This window comes from Drosophila elegans, unplaced genomic scaffold, assembly GCF_018152505.1.
Source record: "Drosophila elegans isolate 14027-0461.03 unplaced genomic scaffold, ASM1815250v1 contig_208, whole genome shotgun sequence".
Lineage (NCBI taxonomy): Eukaryota > Metazoa > Arthropoda > Insecta > Diptera > Drosophilidae > Drosophila > Drosophila elegans.
The window spans coordinates 17,510,506-17,534,132 of NW_024545578.1; the positions used below are offsets into that span (position 1 = coordinate 17,510,506).

Consider the following 23,627-nt stretch of genomic DNA (forward strand, 5'->3'; position numbering starts at 1 on the left):
GTTAATGAATTATCCAAACTGAAATCGTAAATTCTGAACAAGAACCACAAATTAGCATTAAAACTGGCCTTTGCTTCATTGCATGATTTAAGTTAAGTTAACTTGCATACAATTTTATAACAATAAGGCTTTGTTGTGTCAGATATAGCAATTAGAAAGTTGCCGTTGTAGTTTAATACTTCCAAGCCATCAACTAATAAAAAAATTCGGTTGTTTGTTTTTAGAAGCCCAATTAGTTACTTTACAAAAATTTTGGACTTAATATGGTATGTTTTAACATTATATCACAAAAATATACAGAAACAGCGGAGCTAAATATGTATTGTTCCAAAATGTTCTTAAAGTTAAAACTATTTCTGATTGTATTGGAACAAACAATCTTTATAAAAAAAAAAAAAACAAACAACAATGGCTAATTTTGTGGTTAAAAAATTAGATTTTAACAATGCAAAATTTACATTTTTTAAGAAAAATGCGTTACAGTTTTACAGTTTTTTTTTTTTGCCATTCAAAAAATATTGAATATACGACCTTGCCGCTTCAAAGGATATTTATGAAAATGTAAACTATCGCTTAAGAAAAATATATTTTTAAAAAGTTTCACCATGGTATAATCCTTTAGAAGGCTTTAATGTTTAATTACTTGACCAAATGTGACTTATTCATTCTGGAAGTACGACCAACATATGAAAACAAAATGTTATAAAATATAGTCGAAAAAGGCATTGGGACTGGTTATAGCTCCATTTTATCGAGCAATATTCTTATTAAACTATAATAAAAATGAATTATTTTTCTTCTTTATTTGTTTTTTTTTTATAAATACGTAAAGCACTGGGCAACAAAGAAATATGAATAATGGAAATGGGATGTTTTGCAGTTGTTCTTGTTAAGATGTGTTTTTGGGACTCACTTAAGGGAAGGTTGCCACAAAAATATCTTATGCAAATTTACAGTTAAAACCTACTAACAAGCTTTCAAAAAGTAAAAAAACTGGCCTAAATAAAAATTGTTAGCAATGCTATCAATGGGCTGAAATGAGTTTCTTCAGGTATACAATTTATTTTTAATAGTTATTTTTTTTTACTTAGAATCTCTTGCTTTCCAAATGAAAGGACGTGGCAGTTAAACGATATTAACAAGGAACTGGGTAATCCACTTTGAGTGACTTAGGGACCAACGGGCAGATGGGCACCCTGAGGCTGGAATCCGTTCTCATCAGCGGTGTACTTGACCTCGTAGGTCACACCATCATCACTCACGAAGCGGTAGGATCCATGGACAGCAAGGGATTCGTGTTCGGATCCAACGTTGTTCAGCTGACCCACGGCTTGAGCAGCCTGGCCATCGCTAGTTTCCCAGCTAATAATGAAGACAAAGTCAGTTTGGTATCCTTTTTAAGCAGCTCTCAATCAACTTACTCGTATTTGAAGCTTTCGGGTCCAACATCGGATTCCGATCGCAGGATTTCGGAAGTAGGAGCTGCCAGAGCCACGGCGAAGAGGGCGACGAAGACAATCAGGAACTTCATTTTAATTTTTGCTCGTTTGCTGATCTCGAAGAGTTCGATGCGAATGATATCGATTGGCTGCAGGTTGAACACTTTTATACATAAATGACATACTAATCCGAGATGCAATTTGCATTGCGAGCATAAATGGTTTGCTAATCGGTTCATTTTTTCGCTAAATGCAATGGGAAACGTGTTTGGGCACCTACATAGCTCAATGCGAAGCTTGCTGATTTAGCTGCTTATTATGCTGCAAATTAAACTATATATGAATAATATTAACTTAAATTTTGCATATCCATTTATAGAGCCATTTTAATCAATAACAACAAATGACCAAAAGCAGAATGAATGTAGATAGTACTTTAAATAAACATATAAGAACGTTAGGTCTGTTTTTCAAGTTTGCTTAATATTTATACGCATAATTCACATCATAGCAAAAACGTAGTCGTCTCAAATTTTTTTTTATTTGTGGGAGGAATTTATAGTTCCCGAGATCTTAACTAAACAGGAATTAAAATAAATTTATATTATATGACTAAAAGGCTACACCGTGCGTGGAATTGCCCAGAAAATGCATTTGGATGTTTATTTAAATAGCTTTAATGCGATGCCTATTCTCGCTTAGCTGCATATTATGCCTCTCATTAAGTGAAGCTTGAACCACCTGAAATGATAAAATCATTGATACAAAAATCACAATTAAATTAAATAAGAGATATAAAAATACAGATTAATCAGAACTTTAATTAAATAATTTATTAATACTTTTTATATGACTTTTCCTACCAAACAGCATTAAATCGACCCAAATTTTTAAATTTACCTACAAGGCCCTGCAAATTATACATATTTTTATTTTCTTCAATTTTAGGTAACGGCAGCCAAAAGTTCTATCCACTGATAATGGATATGTAAAATAAAAAGACATAAGCCAAAGAGTGTTCAACCCACAATTGGACATAGCAACTACGTCAGCAGCTGAGCCAGCTTAAAGAAGCTACAGCCGAAGTCAATGCGGTCGATCGGTTTATTCCAAAACTAGTTTGACCATTGTCGCTTTTTATTTCATGCAAATTAATATGCCCGCTTGGCTCTGTGTGCTCTATGTTGTTTTTGTCGAGCATCTTCCAAATTTCATTAGCATCGCATGAAATTTAAATCAACGCCTGAAATTAACCTTCAAAACTTCGTTTTCATTTGTGGCCAGATAGCTCGCACATATTTCAATATGCGCCACTTTAATTATGTATTAATTACAAAGACAACAAAAACCCAAACAAGTTTCGTCGTGCCAAAAATTTGCAAATTTCTGCCGGCCGAAGGCCATCCAGGCGAAGTCGCCAGACAAGACGAGGCATACCGCATTGCGACGTCCAACGGTGCGTATGGAAAATGTGAAGAGAACAAAAGAGAGCCTGTTCATCTACCACCACTTGCGTCATACTTTTCTTTTCGTTTCGCTTGGAACGCGTTATGGATATTTGTAGCCCTACTATAAATATCATATTTAGCAAAGTGATCGCATAGTGATCCGGGTTCAAGGGCCGTTCTAACTTTAACAAGGCACTTTCTTTAGATAGATAAAAAACGCGAACAAATTTTTGTAGTTTAAGACTTGATTTATTTTACATAATGAACAAATACTGATTAATGCTGGCTAAACCAAATGACTGTTTTCAGTTGTGAGGCAGATGATCGCCCTGGGGCTGGAAACCGTTCTCATCGGCAATATAGTGCAGAGTGTAGGTCTGTCCATCGGGAGCCACCCAGCTGACGGAACCACGGACGCTGAGTGCCTCCTGGTCAGTGCCGGCGTTCTTCAGCTCAGCCTGCTCCTGGCGGGTGACTCCATCACTGGTCTCGTAACTGAAATGGAAGATAGCATTTCCAGTTATTCAATAAGTTGCCATAAAACTGCGTTACATTAAAGGCTTCGTTATTTTAATTATATGCGTATTTTATCAATTAACCAATTTTGTAAATTGTAAACTTGTTATTATTTTAACATTTTCTAATATTTTAAATTTCATCAAATTAACATCAAGCCATAATCTAATAACCTTAAAACACTTATCTGCTCATATTTAGAAAAAATCCTTTTTATATATGTTATGCAGAATAAAAATATTTAACTTAAGTTCACCATAAAAAGATCCGTTTTATTTTCTTTTAGCAGAGCTTATTAATATTTTAAATTTGAATATTTATTTAAATTAAAATGAGCATTAGGAATTTTCGAAATATATAAATACCTAAGTTACTTAAGTACAAATGAACCCTTTTTGGAAAAGCACTTTTTTCTTTACTAGCTTAGACCTTACAATTTTTATAATTTTTAAACTCAATCCTCGGTGTAATACTGTTGTAGTAATCCGTTTCACACTCACCCGAAGTTGTAGCCGTCAGTGCCGATGTTGTCGTTGTCGTAGCGCAGGATGGTGGCATGTTGCGAGTCATCCAAAGGAGCTGCACTGATGGAGGAAACCAGAACGAAGGCGCATACAGCCAGGACACAAATGCTGGAGGACTGCATGTTTACTTGGTTTGTTTTTTTTTTCTTAAAACTTTCCAAAAGGTCCTGTGTTGGGTTTGGTTTTCAGTTTGCACTGCACGCTCCGGTAGTTATCACAATTAGGCACTAACGAGTAATGTGGCGCCCTGTAATGAGTGTTGAGCTATTTATAACTGGCCAGGCCAACACTCCAAATGCTACCAACCACACACACACACACACACAGCGACATGTGATCCGTGAAGTTGAGGTAGCCCATAAAAAACACCTTAAATGCTAACACAATTATCTACCCATACGCATATAATTGAAGGCAACTGTGTGTGAGCGTGAGTGTCTTAAGCTTTTAATTGAACAAGCCAAAAAAATATAAAGACCATTAAGCGTTTGATGTGCGCTCGAATCTCATCTCGATTGCCCCGCCACGGGAGCTGAAAGTAAAATCGAATCTGAAGATGATGGAGCAAGTGATAATGAAATGTTTGGGCCTCTTAAAAAATAAATATTTGGCCAATGCGCGTGTTTGTCTACAAGTACACAGGCACACACATTTAGATCTGTGGCAATAGGTCAATGGCTATGTTTGCTCTTATCAACAAATTGTGTTGAAAAAGATTAGCCGAGTCCAACAAAAAAAAAAATGGGTTGGATTTTAGCAGCCCAAGACAACTGAGCAGTGAGGAAGTGAAGACAGGTTAACTAGTCAAAATGTGTTCAGGAAATTAAGCAAAGAACGGGAGAAGAAGCGAGTTCAGTGATTCGCGGAATTCCCATGAGCTTGAGATTTAATTGCACACGATATAGATGCTTAGTTTATGTTTTATGAGCGGGTATTTCCTTAATAATTTAATTCTTCAATTACCAAACTGCAACTTGTTGGGAGATATCCAAGCATTTCCGCCCTGAGCTTTGTTAACTACTGACACAATTTCCGATTAAGGCTGGGCGATTTAACCTCCAAAAATCTCGAATGAAATCGAAACGAAACGAAACAAAAACCTCCAACGCCATGGCTTGTCAGCTGCATTTGCTGTTCAAGTGAAGATGCGGCACGAGAGATTCAAGATTACGCGGCTCATCATCATCATCATCATCGCCATCTCCATCTACATCTCCAGCGCCAGCTCCATCGTCAGCAGCCCGAGTGTTGGCTGATGACCTTAGTCAATAAAATAAAAACGATTTTTTACCAGCTAAACAGACAACAAAAGCCAATACAAAGATCAGCCGACTGAGGCTGGGCTATGCCCTACAATACAACGGGGCGTATACGTAATGCTATTGCAGGTCATTTGCCGTAGTATATTATTATCATTTATCATATCATTTAGAAAACTTTGACTGGTACACAGCAAGAAGTAGATGAAAATCAAAAGGCGCAAAGAATAATAGATTAATATAAAGTAAAGAAACAAATTTTTGTTCGAATTGTTTTATATATTTATTTATTGTAATTCAAAACAAATAATAATATTATAAACTAGATGATTTTAGTTATAAATGAGTATTATTGTAAACAAGATTTTAAGTTAATTAAGTAATTCAAATTCTTTAACATGTATTTTTATAGATCTTATTATTTTACTAAAAAGCACTTAAATTTATTTATACTTTTAAAATTATTGTTTGCTTGTTTCCTATTAAAATTATGATATTTTTTATATTTTTTCACTTTTTTCGTAACATATCGATTGGTGTTTGAGAAAAATATACTTTTGACTTGACTGTATTTTTTTCCCAGACAATTTTTAACTAAACTTTTTTTTATCCAGTATTTGTCTCAACCATTTAACAATTTTCCTCTGTGTAGGTTGACATGTCTAGGCTAAGACAGGACTGATTATTTTGCAGTTTACATTGATAAATGAGAGGAGCCTGGGTTAATTGCCTTAAAATGCCTCTTTTCCCGGAGTTCTCACTTTCGTTGGCAGCTATGTAGCTTCTTCAATTTAGTTTTTTTTCTGTATTTTTTGGCAACTTTTGTTGGGTGCTTTTTGGCGTTTATTGAACCGGTTTGGTCAGCTGCCGTAGATTGGAGATCAGGGGATCGAAGATCGCAGCTTCTCGGTTACGGCATACAGTTCACAACTCAGGCGCGAAGAGCAAACGGGTTTGGAAGATACAAACGTATATGCTAATTCCCTACCTAGAATACAATTCAATTTGGATGGGTGAAAATTTATGCCCCGCCATATACTTAGCATACATATATATATATATATATATATATATATATATATATATATATATATATATATATATATATATCTGTATATAAATATCTGTATATAAATATCTGTATATATTCTTTTATTGTGTATTTAATTTCTATTGTATGCCCGCCTCCTCCAGCTATTCGGTGGTTTTACTTTTGTTTTTTTTTTTTTCTAACAAAGTCCAAAGCTATCACGTGATCAGTGCTCCACCTGCGGAAGATGTTCGCCCTGGGCCTGGAAGCCGTTCTCGTCGGCCAGATAATTAAGCTTATAGTGGACGCCATCGGGTCCCACCCAATTGACGCTGCCCTGGACGGCGATGGCCTCTTCGGGGGTACCGGGATTTTTCAGAGTGGCCTTCTCCTCACGCGAGATTCCATCGCTGGTCTCGAATCTACAGGGAAGTTTCTGAGAGCTATTTATACCGATCTTGGCCTTGACCCTAAGCCACCTACTTACGAGAAGGCATAGCCATCGCTGTCCAAATGGGCATTCTCGTATCGCAGAATCTGGGCGGTCTGGCCGGTCTCGGCGGCATTTGAGGGGCAAGCGCAGAAGCTGGCCAGGATAAGGCCGAACAGTAGTGTTAATCCGGCCATCTATCACCTGTCCTGTCCCGATCCGGGCATGCGACTAACTCGGATTGCGCAAAGGCCATTCAATATATCCACATGCAATCCATACTGAGCCCAACGCAAAAGCCAGGCTAATTAACGGAGTGTGTAATAAAATGCGAATATCCAAATGACTCGAGTGGCTGCCAAGCAGCAGGCAAATCAAGTCCAAATGAAATTGAAAGCAAACAATTTGCTGCGAAGACGCTCCAAAAAGTTCAAATGGTGTTGCCTTAACCCTCTAAAATCGCTAAAGGCGTTTGTTTGATTTTTGAAGCTTCTAAACACTTGGGTTCATAATTGTTTAAACTTGGTCTTCTAAATTTCTGCGAAGAAAATAATTATTTTGGGCGAAACTTTTTTTTACTTTGTATTTTTATTGTTTTCTAATTAATAGCTATACCATTGGTTGGGTTTCTGTCATTTATAATTTTAAACACATTCTAAATCCATTAAAACGCATTTAACTTTGATTGTACTTTAAGAATTCCTATACCTATCCTTTTTACCTAATTTCAAAATTTCTTCCATACTTTTACTACTTAATTTAGTTAATCAAAAAAAAATTAGAATTATAAAAGAGGGTTTAAAACTATTGGATAATTCACAAAAGCATTAAAGTCGTTTGTGCCATTGGTCGACAAAAATTATAAAGAAAATTATTTAAATAACACAAAATTGCAAACTGGTAAAAAAAAAGTAAATACAACTAATTTGTACTCAATTTAAATATTATTCACTTTGATTTAGTTATTAAATATTAAAAATATTAAAATATTAAAATTTTGTAAAATGTTTTATACAACTACTTTTGAAATTGATATTAATATCTGATAATTTCATTTAAATTTAAGCCATATTTAAAATAATTAAAAATGCACTTAAATAAAATGTTCAACATTAAATTTAAAATACATTGTATTACACACTATGATTTAATATTGAATTTAAATAATAACTAGAAAATGTTGAATTCAGTAGTCAGCTATTTTTTCTTTCTTGTCCATTTTTTTATTCAGCAAATGACAATAATGCTTTAAGTCTTGACTAATTTCGGGGGGTCTTAAAACTACTCTTATGTACATATTTACCCATGTCTACTATAACTTTAGAGTCAGAAAGCAGCTACCGAGACTGGCATATAAACATGTAAACTATTGTACAGATCCCACGGAAATCTTTATTCCAGCGACATTGAAATTGGAAATGGCAAAGTCTTTTTTTATTAGGCCGAGCATTTCGCCTGCACTTGAGCCATATTCGCTGTGACCCAATTCCCCAGTTTATTGACTATTTCTTAGCCCAACTAACGCAACTCATTGCCTGGGCAGGGCGCACTTTGTAGTTAATTTGTTGAAGACAAATGAAATCTGTGTATCTTGTCGCTGGGCAATCAATCAATCGCAAAACAGCGAACCGGGCTAAAAGCCGAGCCGAAGCCAAAGCATCCAGCAACTGGTTAGGTAACCAGTGTGGGTCAAAGGAAACAAAACGAGAAACTGGTTTCTCCCACTCCCACTCTCACTCTTTTGGATCTCGGTTTCTTTTGCGCCGATAATTGCCACTTACACGCATTGCATTACATGGCCCAAGGAGTATAAATTGGCCACTCACCGAGCGAATTGCAAGCATTGCCTGCAAGCTCCTCGAACCCAGCACTTGAGCCAAGTAATTCAGTCAACCCAACTCCAAGATGAAGTTCACCATTGCCATCGCCTTCACCTGCCTTCTTGCCTGCGTCCTGGCAGCTCCTCCGGCCAGCCAGCAGGAAGCCCAGGTGCTCCGTTTCGACAGCGACGTCCAGCCCGAGGGCTACAAGTTCGCGTAAGTGATCCCCAGATCCCCTGATCCCCAGATCCCCCGATCCCCAGTTACCCATATTCCCAACTGTGTCAAGGTCGCTTGCTAACTGGTTTCTGGTTTTCTTTAGCGTGGAGACAAGTGACGGCAAGTCGCACCAGGAGGAGGGCCAGCTGAAGGACGTGGGCACTGACCACGAGGCCATTGTGGTCCGCGGATCCTACGCCTATGTGGGTGACGATGGCCAGACCTACACCATTAACTACCTGGCTGATGAGAACGGATTCCAGCCGGAAGGTGCCCATCTGCCCAGGGCTGTTCAATAATTCGAATCCAGACTCCCACGAGGAACCCGATCGAAAGTCCTTCGCCAATCTAGTTCCAGTCCAGCATAATTGTGTTAACTATGTTTAAGTTTCAGCTGAAAAGCATCAATGTAATAAAATAAAATCACTCATTTCATGAATTAGTTTGGTCTTTTAATTGGGAATTTAAATTGCAATAACCTTATATAAATTAGCTTAAATGGTAAGAATTAAAACCATTAAACTTTACCATGATTTGTTTCTACACTTAAACTAATTACACTTAAACAAGAAGACTTAGTCATAATTAAAGAGTAATTAAGAATTTTGTGTTAAACGAAAGTTTAGTGTATAATTTTAACTTATGAATTTTTAGCTAAATAGTTCTTATAAAGACTTAGTCATAGTTCAATTCCCGCATGTAAATACTTATCTTTCTCTAAAATCTGCCTATTTTAAACTCTTTTAGTGGAATCTAATGAATAATTGTTAAATACTCTTTTATCGGGGTTTTATTGAATAAAATGTAACTCAGTAAAAGATTTAACTTTTCTTCTAAATATAGTATATTATATAAAAATCATAAACAATAAACTTCTTAAACTGTAGACGATTAAAAATTACAAACTAAATACAACATAAAAACAAGAAAGAAAGCAAACTTCGGCAAGCCGAAGTTCATATACCCTTGCAGCTATTGCATGAATTAAATACTTTTGAAAATATTTAAATTATGATTTACTTGAGTATATGCTGAAAAACATTGAAACTATGATGATTTGCAGCTCAATTATAAGATAGTTATTTTATATATTTTTATTATTTCTATGGGAGCTATATGATATAGACGTCCGATTTTGATAAAATTTAAACCATAATTCTGAAATAATTAAACATTGCTATATGTCGAAGAACTAAACAAAAAATTAAAAAACAGAAAAGTTATAATTTTTTTTTCATTTATTTTTCCGATTGTTGGAGCTATATGCTATAGTCGTCCGATTTTGCTGAAAATTAAAACATAATTCTGAAATACTTAACCATTACTATATCTCGAAGAACTAAACAAAAAATTAAAAAACAGCAAAATTATAATTTTTTTTCATTTATTTTTCCGATTGTTCCTATGGGAGCTATATGCTATAGTCGTCCGATTTTGATGAAATTTAAACCGTAAATCGGAAATATTTAACCATTACTAAATGTCGAAGAACTAAACAAAAAATTAAAAAACAGCAAAGTTATAATTTTTTTCATTTATTTTTCCGATTGTTCCTATGGGAGCTATATGCTATAGTCGTCCGATCCGGCTCGTTCCGACTTATATACTACCTGCAATAGAAAGACAACTTCTGGGAAAGTTTCATGCAGATAGCTTTAAAACTGAGAGACTAGTTTGCATATAAACGGACGGACAGACGGACAGACGGACAGACGGACAGACGGACAGACGGACAGACGGACATGGCTAGATCGACTCGCCTAGTGATGCTGATCAAGAATATATATACTTTATAGGGTCGGAGATGTCTCCTTCACTGCGTTGCAAACTTCTGACTGAAATTATAATACCCTCTGCAAGGGTATAACAAATTTGGCACAGGCAAAAGATTTTCCTTTATTTACAGTTTCGATTGAAATAAAGATTTTGTTTAGTTTTAAAAATAGCAAAAGATGATGGTTAGAAAAAAACTCTTCTGCCGATCATATTTACATTTTGTTTAAAGTCTTAACTAGTAAAGTCTTAAATTGTAATCATTTAAAGCGTTCTAAGATTTCCTGTTTCGTTCGATGTCGTTTATTTTTAGAGAAATGCACTTGTTGCTAATTTTCATTGATTAGCTGCCCATTTTTTATCCAAAACACGCTTTTGATTTGATCCACCAATGTTTTCTGAGCTCGACGCTTCTATTGCTGCAGGGCAAGTTACCTGTCCCAGTCTGCCACAAAATATACAAAATACCCATGGATTATCAAAAATGTTTGGCTCGTTGTCTTCGACTTGGAAGCGATTGGATTGATTGATTCACGAAAAATGCAAATGATGATGATGAGGTATTTCCTAAAAACGGCGTCGATTTGTTTGCCTTAGAAGTTTTTGTTTTACGTTATTATTTGTGCCGTGGTATGGTTGTTGTGCTTTTTCGTGTTGTTTTTGTGCGTTTTTCAAGCCAATTTGTTGGCTTTGGTGCTCGGCGTGTAATTAGTCATTTTTATTTTCGACTGACTTTTCTTCGATTGGCGGCCTCCGATCCGACTATATAAACGTCTGGACAGGGCCATAAACATCACAAATCAAGTAACGTTGACTAGCCGTTCGGTCGCAAGTTCCCAACGAATCCTCAACCAATCAACCCAAACTCAAAAAACAAAAATAACCATGAAGTGCACAGTCGCCATCGTCTTCGCCGCCCTCTTCGCCGTCGTCCTGGCCGCCCCCGCCCCCGATGCGGAAGCCCAGATCCTGCGCCTGGAGTCGGATGTCCAGCCCGAGGGCTACAACTTTGCGTAAGTCCCCGAGGGCCAGTCATTACTGGCCGAGCCAGACGTAAACCCGGATTAAACTCCCATTCTCCCCTGCAGTTTGGAGACCAGCGATGGCAAGAAGCACGAGGAGCAGGGCCAGCTGAAGAACGTGGGCACCGAGCAGGAGGCCATCGTGGTCCGCGGATCCTACTCCTTCGTGGCCGATGATGGACAGACCTACACCGTCAACTACGTCGCCGATGAGAACGGATTCCAGCCCGAGGGTGCCCATCTGCCCAATGTGCCCATCAGCAACTAAGCGGATACGGACACCGATTCGCTAACCGAGAGCTGTTCTATGTATATGGTTTCTAGTTGATTATTAAATAAACGCGGCAAGAAAATCGAACAAGTCCCCGACTGCTTACTTTCCCCTTCAATCAATACATTTGCAGATATTTCAGTTTTGCTCTTTTGTGCAGTACGACAAGTCAATTTTTGTTTCTTTTTAGTGATAGACAAAATAGTGAATTACCTTACATACATTAAATCTTGATCAGTTTTCAAAGATAATTGTCAAAATGAGCAAACTAAACAAAAATTCAAAAATCATATGAATAAAAACATCAAGGTAGGAATATATTCAGAATGATGAGAACCCTACATAAGTCGACTACAAAAGATCAAATCTTCAAACATTTTTGTTGGTGATAATTACAAAAGTATATGGCTAAAACTATGTTCGTTTTATAATGAACGATTTCCCTTTCTATCGGAGATGGCCTGAACATTTATTGGTTCATTCAAAAAATATTTAGATATTACAGAGTTTTACTTCAATAAACAAATTAAATAAAAATAGTGAAGTGTGCAAACAAATTAAAAAAAAAATATATAGTTTTTATAAGTACTCATAGCTATCAAACATTTATTTAGATAAACTTAAAAATGGCTCCAAAAAATAGTAAAAAAGCAACTAAATTCAAATTAGCTTAAGGAGTCAGTTCAGTTTCGTACATTTTGGTAAACTGCTTCATACATGTGATTTGTGCTAATTAAAAAGACATGAACTACTTTAATGGCGACAGTAATATAAACCATAGTATGTGAGATACATAAAGCCGTTTCCATTGTCAGCATGCATTTGTTATAGCAATTAAAAAGACTCTTCTGCGGAATAGAAATAATATAAGACGTATAAAATAAAAGCTCTAGGTTGCTCGAAAGATCAGCGACCGGTGGACTCACCCCTTTCATCCGCACCCAAACGCAGCCATCGAATGCAGCCGGTTGGACGACAATAGTTTGACGCGACCAGTCCAGTTTGACCGGAAACAATGCTGAAATAACGATGCGCTCATGATCGGCACAGATCTACATAAATATTAGCAGAACTCATTTGCAATCCGCCGAATTCATTGCCACCTTTGACTTTTGCATTTTCGCGAATTTTGGCGTATAAAAGCCCCCGCCCAACTGCAGTGGAGCATCAGACAGTCACCAGCTTTCTATCCAGCCTTAACATGAAGTTCCTCATCGTCTTCGTCGCCCTTTTCGCCATGGCCGTGGCCCGCCCCAACGAAGCCCAGATCGTGAGGCTGGATGCCGATGTGCAGCCCGACAAGTGGAGCTCCAACCTGGAGACCAGCGACGGCACCAAGATCGACCAGCAAGGTAACCTGAAGGACATTGGTACCGAGCACGAGGCCGCCGTCGTCCACGGATCCTTCTCCTGGGTGGATGAGAAGACCGGCGAGAAGTTCACCGTCACCTACGTCGCCGATGAGAACGGATACCAGCCCCAGGGTGCCCATTTGCCCGTGGCCCCAGCTGCTTAAACTGTCCTTGATCACAAAACGAAATTTGTTTATTCAGAGTCTAAAATAAATCGATTGTTAATTGCAAATATTCGAAAAGATTTTTGATCATTTTTGGGGTGCTCAACGAAAAACGTTTTTCAATTATGTTACTACGGGCCAACTAAACTACTCTATCGTTGCTATGGCAGCTATATGATACCGTTTTCCGATTTGAACACAATTAAACGCGTAAATTATTAAACTATTCCTATCCAAAAAAACTAAGAAGAGGGAAAAATACAGAATTTAAAATAAATAAAATTATAAAACAGCAAAGTTATATTTTTTTCCTTTCCGATCCGGCTAGTTCAGACTTCTAAACTACCTGCAACAGCAATACAACTTTTGTGAGAGTTTCACGCTGAACACTTTAAAACTGCGACACAAGTTTGCGTAGAAACGGATTAACAGACAGACGGACATGGCCAGACTGATCAAGAGTATATATGTTTTACAGGGTCGAAAATGTCTCTTTCACTGCGTGGAATTATAATACCCTCTGCATGGATATACAAATAATTTCATAATTTGGTTTATTTTGGGATCAAAAAAGCGAGAACCCAACTCCAAAAATTTCGGATATCAATATGTTATTTATTTTAATTAGAAGTTAGTAATAATTTTATTTAAATATGATAAATAAAGTAGGACTTTTACTCCACCCGAACAACTCTAAAATTCAAAAACATTTTTTTTCGCATTTCCAGCACCATTTCCTCTTGCGTACACTTACCGATGCTCATTGTCACTACGTGGACGTCCGTCAACAGATATTATTTATCTGAAAATTTAAGCTTATAAGATGATTATTTCAGTCAATATGATTTTAACTCTGTGGTTGTAACTTAATTACAAGTTTGTTACAAATGTTTTATTATTGATTATAAAATAATACAAATAAATATGGATTTAATAAAATACATTTATTAATTTTGTTGCTTTTTTGTTATTCAATTTAAATCTTATTCAATTAATTTTAAATACTTTCTTGTGTATAAGAACAGAAAAAATAAACTATCAATATTTTTCTTGAGGCTTTAAGTCTCAATAAATGTTTATATCTTAGCTGCACAAGGCGTACAATTTTGACACTATAATAAATAACATTGAACTAGTTTCACATAACTTTATTGTCTACCTTCGCTAGATTTATTAATTATTTAAAAATTAAATTTATTTATTTTTGGTTAGTGTCCAAACACAAAGCTTCATTAAACTTCATTAGTTACAAAATCTAGAAGCAACTAAAAATGTTTGTAAATGCTTATGATTAAATCGCATGGAAACAGATTGACCTACATGTTTGAATCGTCTTGCTTTGTGTTGGCGATCAAGAACATATATACTTAGTTGGATCGGAACACAATAAACTATTGGATATTGAATGTCTCTAACTGTGCGATACGAACATCTCTTCAAAACTGAAACCCCTTTTGAAACGGTATACAAATATTAGCAAAACTCATTTGCATTTCGCCAAATCTTGAGCTACATTTGGCATTTGCATTTCGCGAATTTTGGCGTATAAAAGCCCCCGCCCAACTGCAGTGGAGCATCAGACAGTCACCAGCTTTCTATCCAGCCTTAACATGAAGTTCCTCATCGTCTTCGTCGCCCTCTTCGCCTTGGCCGTGGCCCGCCCCAACGAAGCCGGTATTGTGAGGCTGGATTCCGATGTGCAGCCCGATAAGTGGAGCTCCGTCCTGGAGACCAGCGACGGCACCAAGATCGACCAGGATGGTGTCCTGAAGAACGTTGGTACCGAGCACGAGGCCGCCGTCGTCCACGGATCTTACTCCTGGGTGGATGAGAAGACCGGCGAGAAGTTCACCGTCACCTACGTCGCCGATGAGAACGGATTCCAGCCCCAGGGTGCCCATTTGCCCGTGGCCCCAGCTGCTTAAACTATTTAAAAGACTAAAATAAATTGATTTTTAATTGCAAAAACTCGGAAGCGTTTTTATTTGATTCTGGCACCCTTAAACAAAAACCCAGCACTTCGAATGGATACATGCAGCTAACCGCTATCTGATGATGAATAAGGGTTTTATGCACATATTAATATAAGGTCATATTGAATTAAATTTAAGTGAAACAATAAAAAAAAACTTCTTGGCCAGTTAAAAATAATGGGGATATTTTTCATTTCTTGGCTAAAACAAGAACAATAATTCAATAACAAATACGTTTTAGAGCATGAATTTGCACAGAAAAAAAAAATATATATATCTTATCAAATTTTTAAGACGCAGGTATTTTGATTTTGTTGATATTTCGTTGATAGAATTTTGTTTATGATTTCTGTATTTGACAATTTAAATAAACAATATATGCTTTAATTAAATTTAACTGTATCTTTGTGTTAGGCTGTTCCAGTTCAAATTTATTAATTCGGAGTTGGAAATATTGGATTGTTTATTAATTATATGAAAACAATATTATATTCATTAAAACTGCACATATATTTTTTTTTAGAAGCATACCTTTGTCTAAAAACATTGAAGTTGTTTTGATTTTCCGTAACAATAAATAATATTACATTTAAATATGGGAAATTAAGCCCAGGTCGTCGGCATTAAATTCCACATTGCTTTTTAAGATTAGTAAAAATTCGATAAGTTGATTATATAATACAATTCTTTAAAGATATTTTTTGATTTGAATAAATTGTTTATAACGAAAACCGACTCCCCTGCTCGCAGTGTACCCACTTATTAAAAGCTAAATATGACTAAAATTGATGTGCACAATCGATGAACTTGCCTTCCATGACAACATGGAAAACATCGGCATGATCTTGGCCTTAGATTTTGTGTTAGCAAGTTGATTTTATTGCGGATGCACTGGTCCAGCTGGTTCGACGACAATAGTTCGGATTCAGTTTCGCTTTCTGCTTGAGCTTCAGTTTTGGCTGCTAACTTAGTTATTGGAGTGCAGCCGCTGCTTTAATTTCCAGTTTGACCGGAACAGATGCAAATAAATCCGCGATACTATTGTCGAAGCATTAATATCGGTTGGCATAATTTTTGGCAAATTCGCTCAATGACTTATTTCACCTTTGACTTTTGCAATTCGCAATTCGCAAATCGTATAAAATACTCCACCCCATTGCAGTTGAGCATCAGACAGTTCCCAGCTATCTAACAAACACCACCCATCTCCAACATGAAGTTCCTCATCGTCTTCGTCGCCCTCTTCGCCTTGGCCGTGGCCCGCCCCAACGAAGCCGGAATTGTGAGGCAGGATTCGGATGTGCAGCCCGATAAGTGGAGCTCCGTCCTGGAGACTAGCGACGGCACCAAGATCGACCAGGATGGTGTCCTGAAGGACGTTGGTACCGAGCACGAGGCCGCCGTTGTCCACGGATCTTACTCCTGGGTGGATGAGAAGACCGGCGAGAAGTTCACCGTCACCTACGTCGCCGATGAGAACGGATTCCAGCCCCAGGGAGCCCATTTGCCCGTGGCCCCAACTGCTTAAGTTGTTCTCCAATACGATAAAAATGTAAAAAAATAAAACAAATAGCTTGAAACTAATTTTAACTCACTATTTCTCCTGGGAAAAAAAGATATCTGATAGGTATTTTGATCGACTATGGGTCACACATTTCTTTCAATAACTTAACTAAACTTGCAATGCAGAATGGAACTAATAATCAGACATTACAAAAGACAGTACTTACTTAAATATAATTAACAAAAAATAGTAGTAAAGTAGTAGCTTTTTAAATCTAATTTAACAAGAAAGAAAGCAAACTTCGGCAAGTCGAAGTTCATATACCCTTGCAGCTATTGCAAGAATTAAACATTTTTGAAAACATTAAAATTATAATTTACTTGCGTATAAGTTTAAAAACATTGAAGCTATGATGATTTGCAGCTCAATTATTTGATAGTTATTTTATATTTTTTATTGTTCCTATGGGAGCTATATGATATAGTCGTCCGACTTTGATGAAACTTAAACCGTAAATTGGAAATATTTAACCATTACTAAATGTCGAAGAACTAAACAAAAAATTAAAAAACAGAAAAGTTATAATTTTTTTTCATTTATTTCTCCGATTGTTCCTATGGGAGCTATATGATATAGTCGTCCGACTTTGATGAAATTTAAACCGTAAATCGAAAATATTTAACCATTGCTTTATGTCGAAGGGCTAAACAAAAAAGTAAAAAACAGAAAAGTTATAAGTATTTTTCATTTATTTTTCCGATTGTTCCTATGGGAGCTATGTGCTATTGTAGTCCGATTTTGATGAAATTTTTACCATAATTCTGAAATATTTAACCATTACTAAATGTCGAAGAACAAAACAAAAAATTAAAAAACAGCAAAGTTATAATTTTTTTTCAATTATTTTTCCGATTGTTCCTATGGGAGCTATATGCTATAGTCGTCCGATTTTGATGAAATTTAAACCATAATTCTGAAATATTTAACCATTGCTATATTTCGAAGAACTAAACAAAAAATTAAAAAACAGCAAAGTTATAATTTTTTCATTTATTTTTCCGATTGTTCCTATGGGAGCTATATGCTATAGTCGTCCGATCCGGCTCGTTCCGACTTATATACTACCTGCAATAGAAAGACAACTTTTGGGAAAGTTTCATGCAGATAGCTTTAAAACTGAGAGACTAGTTTGCATATAAACGGACGGACAGACGGACAGACGGACAGACGGACAGACGGACAGACGGACGGACAGACGGACAGACGGACATGGCTAGATCGACTCGCCTAGTGATGCTGATCAAGAATATATATACTTTATAGGGTCGGAGATGTCTCCTTCACTGCGTTGCAAACTTCTGACTGAAATTATAATACCCTCTGCAAGGGTATAAAAATATTTTTGTACCTATTTACTTTAAGTTTTCCATCTTATCTTGTTAAATGTATTTAATGTTCTGTTTTAAATGAGTTCTTTAAAATGCAAAAGCAAAGCAAAGGGTCTTTTCTACGCATATCAACTTGATCAAAATTATGTATGGATCAAGGATGCTAAAGATAGTGACTATTATATAAAGAAAAACAAATGTATAAGTGGCTATTTATTATTATTCTTAACATTTTATATTATTTAAAACACCTATTAATATTGACAATAATCAATGACAATGGGTTTTTTATGTTTATACTTATACTTATACTTATACTTTTGCTTACTGTAGAGACAGGTAAGCTAAAGTAAGCATTTAAGCGGACTAATTACAATAGCTATAGTTAGTCCATAACGATTACATCCTTTGCCGTGGAACTGGATGCTCCTGCTGCTCAAATCACGTGATTGGAATCTGTTGTTGATAGTTTAATCGAAAATGGATTCCTAGCTGAATTCACGGCCAGGAGGAGGGACATTTAGAGACGATCGGATCAGAAATCTTTTTCTCGTTCTCAGCTCAGGAGAAACAGTACAAAAACCAAAGAAAAGATTTGAAGCAAAGAGCCTATCCAAAAAGGTAAAATTAAATTATCCATATGTTGTCACATATTAATATAAATAGAAATAAAAAAAATATATAAATATAAATAAATGCCGTTTTCTCTTTCCGAACGGAGGTGCCTAACTCCCAAACGCAACAAAAATAGGTCATAGTGGAAAAAAAAATAAAAGATTACTGATTTGTCTTGTTTTTCCCGAACATGGGTAATTTAATTTTTTCAATCACTTAAACTGCTTCAATCAAAAACATTTATATATAATTTTCCGTTCAATCATTAAGCATACCATACAGAAAGCCATGAAGACATTTTTAAACCAGAATTACAAAATTTAAGATTTAAAAACAAATACGTTTTATTTTTTCATTCTACGGCACTCACACTTTTACCTGTCCCACGTAAAAAATTAACAACGTAAATAAATAACTTATAAATATTTCGATTAAATCGCATTGAATGAAATTGACGTGATTGTTTGAATATGTTTGAATCGTCTCGCCTAGTGATATCCAGCATAAGAATATATACTTAATATGATCGAAATATAACATATTTAAGGTTAAAGATGTTTCCTACTGTGCACTACGAACAACTAGCGAAAATTAAAATACCTTTTGAAACGGTATAGAAATATTAGCAAAACTCATTTGCATTTCGCCAAATCTTGAGCTACATTTGGCATTTGCATTTCGCGAATTTTGGCGTATAAAAGCCCCCGCCCAACTGCAGTGGAGCATCAGACAGTCACCAGCTTTCTATCCAGCCTTAACATGAAGTTCCTCATCGTCTTCGTCGCCCTCTTCGCCTTGGCCGTGGCCCGCCCCAACGAAGCCGGTATTGTGAGGCTGGATTCCGATGTGCAGCCCGATAAGTGGAGCTCCGTCCTGGAGACCAGCGACGGCACCAAGATCGACCAGGATGGTGTCCTGAAGAACGTTGGTACCGATCACGAGGCCGCCGTCGTCCACGGATCTTACTCCTGGGTGGATGAGAAGACCGGCGAGAAGTTCACCGTCACCTACGTCGCCGATGAGAACGGATTCCAGCCCCAGGGTGCCCATTTGCCCGTGGCTCCACTCGCTTAAGTTGTTTATCAATACAATGAAAATGTGAAATAAAAATCAAATTGTTAAAACGAAAATGGACTCACTAAATAAGATCTTTCAGTTTAAAAGCTATCTGGATGAGACTTGCCCGAAAGTCCTTCTATTGTCGGATCGGGACGATTTCGACGACTACATCAAATTTAGCTACTTGGTTTTGAAATTTATTTTATAAGAATGCGTGCTGCCATTATATGCCGGAATATCGACTTAGCTTCGAAATATACTCGTTTTATAGTGAAAGCTGGATCTATAACAATCTGCGTCAGCTATATTTGCTGCTTTATGTTTGGTTCTGCCTGCTAAGAAAAACGAGGAGAAGTGATTACGATTTTGCGGCGCCGACGGAAAAGATTTGTGGAGAATCGATGCTCTCAAAACAACAACAAATACTTAAAGACTACAATAGAAATTTATAACCTAACCCGTATCATAGCCAATATCAAGCCAACAAAAAACTTAATACTTTTAATAAAAATCAAGTGGGATTGCGTTTTATTTTTTAGTTATGTCAAAACCTAATCGCAACCCAGTCCCACCTAAATTTTGCGGTAAAACATTTTGAGCACAGTTAACACCTCTTACCACAAAATCAACGTCTACCTTCAAAAATTGCTCGCAAAAATATATCAAGAGACATATTTAAATTTTTTATTTTCCTTTACCTGATTATTTTACAAACGCATCATATCTTTGGGCTGCATATATTTAACAGCACGTTTTATTCGGGTGTTTTTTTTTGGATGAAACTTTTGGTTTTGTTATTCATCAGAGCATAACAGGTAATCTTGTTGAGAACAGCAATGTGTATTAACAACCATCTGCCCATTGGGCTCCAAATTCATAGTCGCATTCAATGGGTTTTTTCGCGTTTCTTCTTTGCAGGGCATTAAACTAGTTTTAGCTGCTGTAGCGCCATATCAGCTAAAACAGCATCCAAATGAGCCGACTATAAATAGGCAGACAGTACGGCCAAAATAGTATAGTTTTCTTTGAGTCTTCAACGATCTACATCGACTTCAACATGAAATTCGCCATCGTCCTGCTCGCGCTCTTCGCCGTGGCTCTGGCTGCTCCTGCTGATGTTTCAATCGTGAAATCGAATTCTGATGTTGGACCAGAAAGCTTCAAATACGAGTAAGTTGATTGAGAGCTGCTTCAACAGGACGCCTAACTGACTTTGCCTTCATTATTAGCTGGGAGACTAGCGATGGCCAGTCGGCTCAGGCCGCGGGTCAGCTGAAGAACATTGGATCCGAAAACGAGGCCATCTCCGTCCAGGGCTCCTACAAGTTCGTGGCTGATGATGGTGTGACCTACGAGGTCACCTACATCGCCGATGAGAACGGATTCCAGCCCCAGGGTGCTCATCTGCCCGTTGCCCCCGAGGCCTAAGTTTAAGGAGTTTAAATAAATTGTTTATAAAAAAAAATCTTTTGTTGGGCTTTTAAATGACAATGTTTGGGCGTTGCTCTGGGTTCAACGAAAAAGTAACCCAAAATCCAATGAAGACTAAACAATTTTTATCTTACACTCAGAAAACAAACTTCCTCTCATACAAATTAAAGAAAAATAACCGTAAGTCATTTCTTCGGTCATGTTTTCCTAAATGTATATGGCAGGCTCAACTTTACGGCCATGTTAAGTCCACTCACCTTTAAATTAAGAAATTCTTTAGATATATTTACTTAGGTATTAATTAGAAAATAACACATTTACTCATACCAAATCAGCTCGTGTAGCTTACAAAAACAAAAGCTCTATTAAATACATTCTAAGGCGTAATCATCTGAAACTAGACATTGACGTATGTATGTTATTCTAACAGATATTTACTGTGTATAAAATGTTTTAACGGAACTATTATATTTTAATATATCTGTTATCTTTCTTTACAACTTAACTTTATCTAAATATATCGTTGTTGAGCTTAAATGAATCAATTGAATATAGAAGCATACAATTTTTGTATTTAAAAATTGAAATATAATTGCTTAAATATTAAGTGATGAATTTTTGTAAAAAAAAAACGTAGTAAATAAAGTATTTTCTACATATTCATCCATTGCGGTTTTTATTGTTATAAATATAAATACTTTTTTCATTTGAATATTTTTGGAACTGATTTTAATATCTGCGTTATATACCTGAAATAAAAAATGTGTACATTTAAATTTAAAATGGATTCAAAACAAATAGAAGATAATTTAAAGCGAATATTTTTCACGTATTTAAAGTATTTTTTATGAAATCATTTTGTATTAAATGTTACGATTTTATATTTATTTTAAGTGTTAATTAAAAGATTTAGAATTCAATTGCCAGATATTTTATTTACTACCCCATTTTTTTAATTTTTGTATTGTGTATGGATTTAATGGGAAATTAAATTTGAATAATTTTAACATTATTCCAGTTTAATTTATTGATCTCTAAAAAAAGACTAGCCACTCAATTTTTTTTTTTTTTTGGCGAAAAAAAGCACTTTTTGTTTTAAGCAGTTTGAGTTAATTGTTTTTGGGCTTAAATGTTAAACACCTCTGTTGGATAGAGTATATGGTAGTTCAAAAGTGAGCTACACCAAAGATTGAATACGCCACTAAAAATGTTTATTGAACGATTATACTTCACAACTATATATGTGATTTGTAACGGCTCATATAACTTAATAATATCTTAACATTAAATTTTTGGTAACTTAGCTATTTTAAATATCTGTATTGGATTCTATGTACCCCCTACCCAGAACCCAGGGCCACGCCCAGACATATTGATTTAAAAGACTCACAAATTTAGAATATTTTACAAACAATTTATTTAAACTCCTTAAACTTAGGCCTCGGGGGCAACGGGCAGATGGGCACCCTGGGGCTGGAATCCGTTCTCATCGGCGATGTAGGTGACCTCATAGGTCACACCATCATCACCCACGAACTTGTAGGAGCCCTGGACGGAGATGGCCTCGTCTTCGGATCCAATGTTCTTCAGCTGACCCGCGGCCTGAGCCGACTGGCCATCGCTAGTCTCCCAGCTAATAATGAAGGCAAAGTCAGTTAGGCGTCCTGTTGAAGCAGCTCTCAATCAACTTACTCGTATTTGAAGCTTTCGGGTCCAACATCGGATTCCGATCTCACGATTGAAGCCTTATCCTTATCAGCAGGAGCGGCCAGAGCCAGGGCGAAGAGGGCGACGAAGACAATCAGGAATTTCATGGTGATTGGTGGTTGGTGTTTTGATCTGCGGTTATCGAACAGTTCACGACGAATGATGCTGTCTGATGGCAGGGACGCCCTTTTTATAGATGGATGGCCAAAATTTGTCGACCGAGCCCAACGCGGCCAAACTAGTCAAACGTGTAGTCAGTGTATAAAACATAATGCGATAAATGTGTGAAATGGATTTCGGCCTACAACTGAATCGTTAAAAGCCAAAAGCGTTGACATGTAAATCGACCATTTTCTATATAGTTTGTCATATTCGCTTTGCAACTGTATTCTGTTCATCTGAATTTTGCTTATCAAGTAAACTATAGCTGTCTCTTTTCTGTTTTATCATATGTATTTTTTGTTTTCCACTATATCAACGTAAAATAAGATCAAAGTCAAAATTTGATAATTATATTATTGAGTTTTTAAAGCATCACAAAAACACTCTATAAATAAAATAAATAATCGTATAAAATAAATAATCGTATAAAAACTAATCAAAGAACTTAATCGACGGACGCCTTAAACCCAAAGCTGCCGTAGGACGGACCGAGAAAAATTGGATAAATTTGCTTCGCTGTT

General features: G+C 36.3%; 10 protein-coding genes across 12 annotated transcripts; 6 read left to right on the forward strand and 4 right to left on the reverse strand.

Annotated features, from left to right (window-relative positions):
* Window positions 1–1,011: 1,011 nt before the first annotated feature.
* LOC108142171 (larval cuticle protein 65Ag1-like) lies at window positions 1,012–23,086 on the reverse strand. Of its 2 annotated transcripts, XM_041707925.1 has the most exons (3): window positions 23,046–23,086; window positions 1,422–1,525; window positions 1,155–1,362 (listed from the first exon to the last, which is right to left on the reverse strand). In XM_041707925.1, exons 1-3 carry the CDS (start codon window positions 23,049–23,051, stop codon window positions 1,170–1,172), a joined length of 303 nt encoding a protein of 100 aa, XP_041563859.1. In that variant the 5' UTR covers window positions 23,052–23,086; the 3' UTR covers window positions 1,155–1,169. The 2 variants fall into 2 exon arrangements, with proteins under 2 accessions (XP_017121345.1, XP_041563859.1); XM_017265856.2 differs by lacking the exon at window positions 23,046–23,086 and having other exon boundaries at window positions 1,012–1,362; window positions 1,422–1,531.
* LOC108142474 (endocuticle structural protein SgAbd-6) lies at window positions 3,115–4,171 on the reverse strand. The gene is made up of 2 exons (XM_017266358.1): window positions 3,904–4,171; window positions 3,115–3,382 (listed from the first exon to the last, which is right to left on the reverse strand). The coding sequence occupies exons 1-2, from the start codon at window positions 4,047–4,049 to the stop codon at window positions 3,193–3,195; spliced, it is 336 nt and encodes a 111-aa protein (XP_017121847.1). The 5' UTR covers window positions 4,050–4,171; the 3' UTR covers window positions 3,115–3,192.
* LOC108142172 lies at window positions 4,602–11,838 on the forward strand. Its single transcript, XM_041708460.1, has 6 exons — window positions 4,602–4,609; window positions 5,073–5,174; window positions 8,536–8,682; window positions 8,756–8,955; window positions 11,195–11,471; window positions 11,547–11,838. Exons 1-6 carry the CDS (start codon window positions 4,602–4,604, stop codon window positions 11,746–11,748), a joined length of 936 nt encoding a protein of 311 aa, XP_041564394.1. The 3' UTR covers window positions 11,749–11,838.
* On the reverse strand, window positions 6,322–6,876 carry LOC108142481 (endocuticle structural protein SgAbd-6). 2 transcript variants are annotated; one of them, XM_017266365.2, is made up of 2 exons: window positions 6,700–6,876; window positions 6,322–6,638 (listed from the first exon to the last, which is right to left on the reverse strand). In XM_017266365.2, exons 1-2 carry the CDS (start codon window positions 6,780–6,782, stop codon window positions 6,443–6,445), a joined length of 279 nt encoding a protein of 92 aa, XP_017121854.2. In that variant the 5' UTR covers window positions 6,783–6,876; the 3' UTR covers window positions 6,322–6,442. The 2 variants fall into 2 exon arrangements, with proteins under 2 accessions (XP_017121854.2, XP_017121853.1); XM_017266364.2 differs by having other exon boundaries at window positions 6,704–6,872.
* LOC108142475 (larval cuticle protein 65Ag1) lies at window positions 8,476–9,124 on the forward strand. The gene is made up of 2 exons (XM_017266359.2): window positions 8,476–8,682; window positions 8,789–9,124. The coding sequence occupies exons 1-2, from the start codon at window positions 8,552–8,554 to the stop codon at window positions 8,982–8,984; spliced, it is 327 nt and encodes a 108-aa protein (XP_017121848.1). The 5' UTR covers window positions 8,476–8,551; the 3' UTR covers window positions 8,985–9,124.
* LOC108142173 (larval cuticle protein 65Ab1-like) lies at window positions 12,918–13,335 on the forward strand. The gene has a single exon (XM_017265858.2). It carries the CDS (start codon window positions 12,953–12,955, stop codon window positions 13,265–13,267), a length of 315 nt encoding a protein of 104 aa, XP_017121347.1. The 5' UTR covers window positions 12,918–12,952; the 3' UTR covers window positions 13,268–13,335.
* Window positions 14,850–16,824, forward strand: LOC108142174 (larval cuticle protein 65Ab1-like). Its single transcript, XM_017265859.2, has 2 exons — window positions 14,850–15,160; window positions 16,737–16,824. The coding sequence occupies exons 1-2, from the start codon at window positions 14,878–14,880 to the stop codon at window positions 16,766–16,768; spliced, it is 315 nt and encodes a 104-aa protein (XP_017121348.2). The 5' UTR covers window positions 14,850–14,877; the 3' UTR covers window positions 16,769–16,824.
* On the forward strand, window positions 16,410–19,877 carry LOC108142482 (larval cuticle protein 65Ab1). The gene is made up of 2 exons (XM_017266367.2): window positions 16,410–16,453; window positions 19,507–19,877. The coding sequence occupies exon 2, from the start codon at window positions 19,507–19,509 to the stop codon at window positions 19,819–19,821; it is 315 nt and encodes a 104-aa protein (XP_017121856.1). The 5' UTR covers window positions 16,410–16,453; the 3' UTR covers window positions 19,822–19,877.
* LOC108142483 (larval cuticle protein 65Ag1-like) lies at window positions 20,815–21,249 on the forward strand. The gene is made up of 2 exons (XM_017266368.2): window positions 20,815–20,976; window positions 21,036–21,249. Exons 1-2 carry the CDS (start codon window positions 20,864–20,866, stop codon window positions 21,232–21,234), a joined length of 312 nt encoding a protein of 103 aa, XP_017121857.1. The 5' UTR covers window positions 20,815–20,863; the 3' UTR covers window positions 21,235–21,249.
* Window positions 22,631–23,119, reverse strand: LOC108142476 (larval cuticle protein 65Ag1-like). Its single transcript, XM_017266360.1, has 2 exons — window positions 22,930–23,119; window positions 22,631–22,870 (listed from the first exon to the last, which is right to left on the reverse strand). The coding sequence occupies exons 1-2, from the start codon at window positions 23,049–23,051 to the stop codon at window positions 22,672–22,674; spliced, it is 321 nt and encodes a 106-aa protein (XP_017121849.1). The 5' UTR covers window positions 23,052–23,119; the 3' UTR covers window positions 22,631–22,671.
* Window positions 23,120–23,627: the final 508 nt, after the last annotated feature.